The sequence below is a fragment of the Athene noctua genome, chromosome 2, assembly GCF_965140245.1.
Source record: "Athene noctua chromosome 2, bAthNoc1.hap1.1, whole genome shotgun sequence".
NCBI lineage: Eukaryota > Metazoa > Chordata > Aves > Strigiformes > Strigidae > Athene > Athene noctua.
Window position 1 is genome coordinate 151,469,215 of NC_134038.1, and position 2,784 is coordinate 151,471,998.

The window sequence follows — 2,784 nt, forward strand, 5'->3', positions numbered from 1 at the left end:
CACAGTGCCAACAAAAATCTCCTTTGCTCTTGCAGAAGACGATGGCAGAAGACTGTCAGGGAGGCCCCTGGGGAAGGACTCTCAGTTGTTTGATTGACATTTTCCACCCCACAATGAATTGTCACTGCAAGAGTAAAAAGGATATTTGGAGGCTGTGGAGTGCACATGATAAATGTGTCCTCTGGGACACATTAAATCTGAGTACACCTGCAGACTTCCTTGGGAAATCAGCTCTGACAGGGGAGGCCACAAAGGTTGAGGAAGGTTGTAGTAAGCGGCATGGGCAAGTGGTTATTTTGTCCCGAAAGTCCATGTCTCTGATGGTATAGACACAGTTGGTATTTACAACATGTGGCAAGCAAAGCACAGGTGTGAATCACATACTTTCTGTGCTCTGCAAGCAATTCAGGGCTTGATCATGCCATATTTGGACCAAGCACAATGATCCCCAAACATGTACCTCCAGTTCCCATTGTCCCAGTGTGCACTGATGTCCGTTGATCAAGCTGGCAGCCCCTCGCTCAGCAGAGCACTTGGGGATGTGCCAAGGGAAGGGCTCCACCTAACTCTGGCCTTTGGCTCAGGCCACAGCCCATGGAAATCAGGAGATATGCCTGCTGGCTTGGATCAGCTCCAGGTCAGGTCCCAAATCCTTAAGGATGGTCCTTGCTCTGATTATTGCATGCTATAAACACTGGTGGCACTAAGCGTGTATTCAGAAATAACTTTTTTAAAAAAAAAAAAAAACACTCGGTTTTTATTTGCTATGAAAGCACAAATAAAACATTTATTGCATTCAATAATCCCAGAATCACTTCCATTTGGATATATAGCATCAAAAATATACCCCTTTACTATAAAAAAGATTCCCATTTGCTACCAGTCACCTGCCATTCATTAAAGAGATCTCTCTTCCCTTAAAAAGTGAGTTTAGGCCTATGTACATTTTACCACATGCATACACCAGTGTATGTACAAGTTTTGATGATTAAACCATTTAATAGCTTTCCTATCCTTAAATTCTTCTCCACTTCCTGTTCTAGGCACAGATCACTGCTTTTGCTTCTACATTCCCTCTTCTTCTCTCTTGATTTGATCCCATGTTCAGCGTTGACATATTGTACTCCTTTTTTTCTAAGATCTTTACTGTTTTAGAATATTTAATGCTTAACAAAAGGCATGTCAGTAATTCAGTGCAGCCATTAAGTCTCTTCATATGGGGAAGGGCAGTTCCTCAGCAGTGGCTAGCTGTGCAGAAGGCATAGTTACACACATATCTTCTTCACAGAGGCTTTTAGACGAAGACAGAGCCATCCTGGTCGCTGGTGTTCAGGGTTATGTTGCTGTTCACGACACTTTCTGCATAGCTGGCTGAATAGGTGACCTGGTAGCGACTGCAGGGTCCACAGAAACACAGGCATGGACAGTACTTCAGGCAGACATGATAAAGGTATTTCCTGAATTTTTCCCCAGCAAAGGCATAGATAAAAGGATTGAGACAACAGTGACTGAATGCAATGGTTTCAGTCAGGTGCATTGCATAGTCCAATGATTTAATTTGGTTGCAACTTGTGAATAACTCATAGTGCTTTAAAGTCTCTAGAAAAATCAGTACATTGTAGGGGGACCAAAACAGAAAAAACACAACCACCACAATCAAGATCAGTTTTACGGCTCGTGTTTTTTTCTGATTTTTGCAGGACACCAGGGTTCTGATGATCCCACAGTAGCAATAGCATATGATACAGACTGGGATGAAGAAGCCGATGGTGTTCAGCTCCGCATTGCAGAACACTGGCCAGATGTTCTCCAGCTCCTGGGGAAAGGCAGAAATGCAGTCGTTTTCTACCAGCTGGGAGAACACAAAATGTGGCACTGAAACCAAAACCGCTATTGCCCATACACCACAGGTTATAAGAAAGCCATGTTTCACTGTTCTTGATTTCAGAGAATATGTTGCCCGGACAATGGCCAAGTATCTGTCGATACTGATAACAGTGATGAAGAACATACCCCCAAAGAAACCAATGTAATACAGTGAGGAAACAGCTGTGCACGGAATAGTCCCAAGGGTCCATCCACGCACTGTGTTGGAAGCCCAGAAGGGGAGGGAGATCACAAAGAGAAGGTCTGAGATAGCCAAATTCAGGAGATAGACATTGGTGATGCTTTTTTTACTGCCTTCTTTTACAATGGCAAAAATCACCATTAGATTCCCTGTGAGGCCAAGAGCAAAGACTGCAATGTAAAATATTGGCAGAAATATTTTCCCAAATTCTTGGATGTCAGTCTTATTGCAGGAAAAAGCACGTTCATCATAAGCGTATTCAGCTGTTGTTTCTGTGAATGCTTCTGTCATGGCTAGAGGCAACATGAAAAGGGAAAAGAGATAATGTTAGACAGAGAGGTATTGAGTGTCTGCTATGGTAAAATACTGAGAGGCCTCACCAACACGCCTGCTTTGGGATTTCGTCACTATTTGTATTAGCGCACGTTGTATTGCTGTGGAGGTGATAGTAGTTACTAACAGAAGCCCAGACTCTGCTGGTACATGTACTTCACTAAAATTAGGCTAGGAAATTTAGGATCCGAAAAAATAAATGGGAATTTCAAGGTCTGTTGAATAAGTCTATGCTTATCGGAAGAGCAGCAGAAGCAGCAGCAAACTGACATCTAACTGAGCTCTGCAGGTGGTGCATCGCAGTGTGAGAAATGCAGGGGCTCTCCCAGTCTGCTGGGCAGTGCTCAGCAGGAAGCGGTACCTCCCATGCAGCTGTTGATCAG

The 2,784-nt window shown here is 43.6% G+C and overlaps 1 protein-coding gene across 1 annotated transcript; it reads right to left on the reverse strand.

Annotated features, from left to right (window-relative positions):
• Nucleotides 1–729: 729 nt before the first annotated feature.
• CX3CR1 (C-X3-C motif chemokine receptor 1) lies at nucleotides 730–2,359 on the reverse strand. Its single transcript, XM_074898128.1, has one exon. The coding sequence runs from the start codon at nucleotides 2,357–2,359 to the stop codon at nucleotides 1,295–1,297; it is 1,065 nt and encodes a 354-aa protein (XP_074754229.1). The 3' UTR covers nucleotides 730–1,294.
• Between the last annotated feature and the right edge of the window lie 425 nt (nucleotides 2,360–2,784).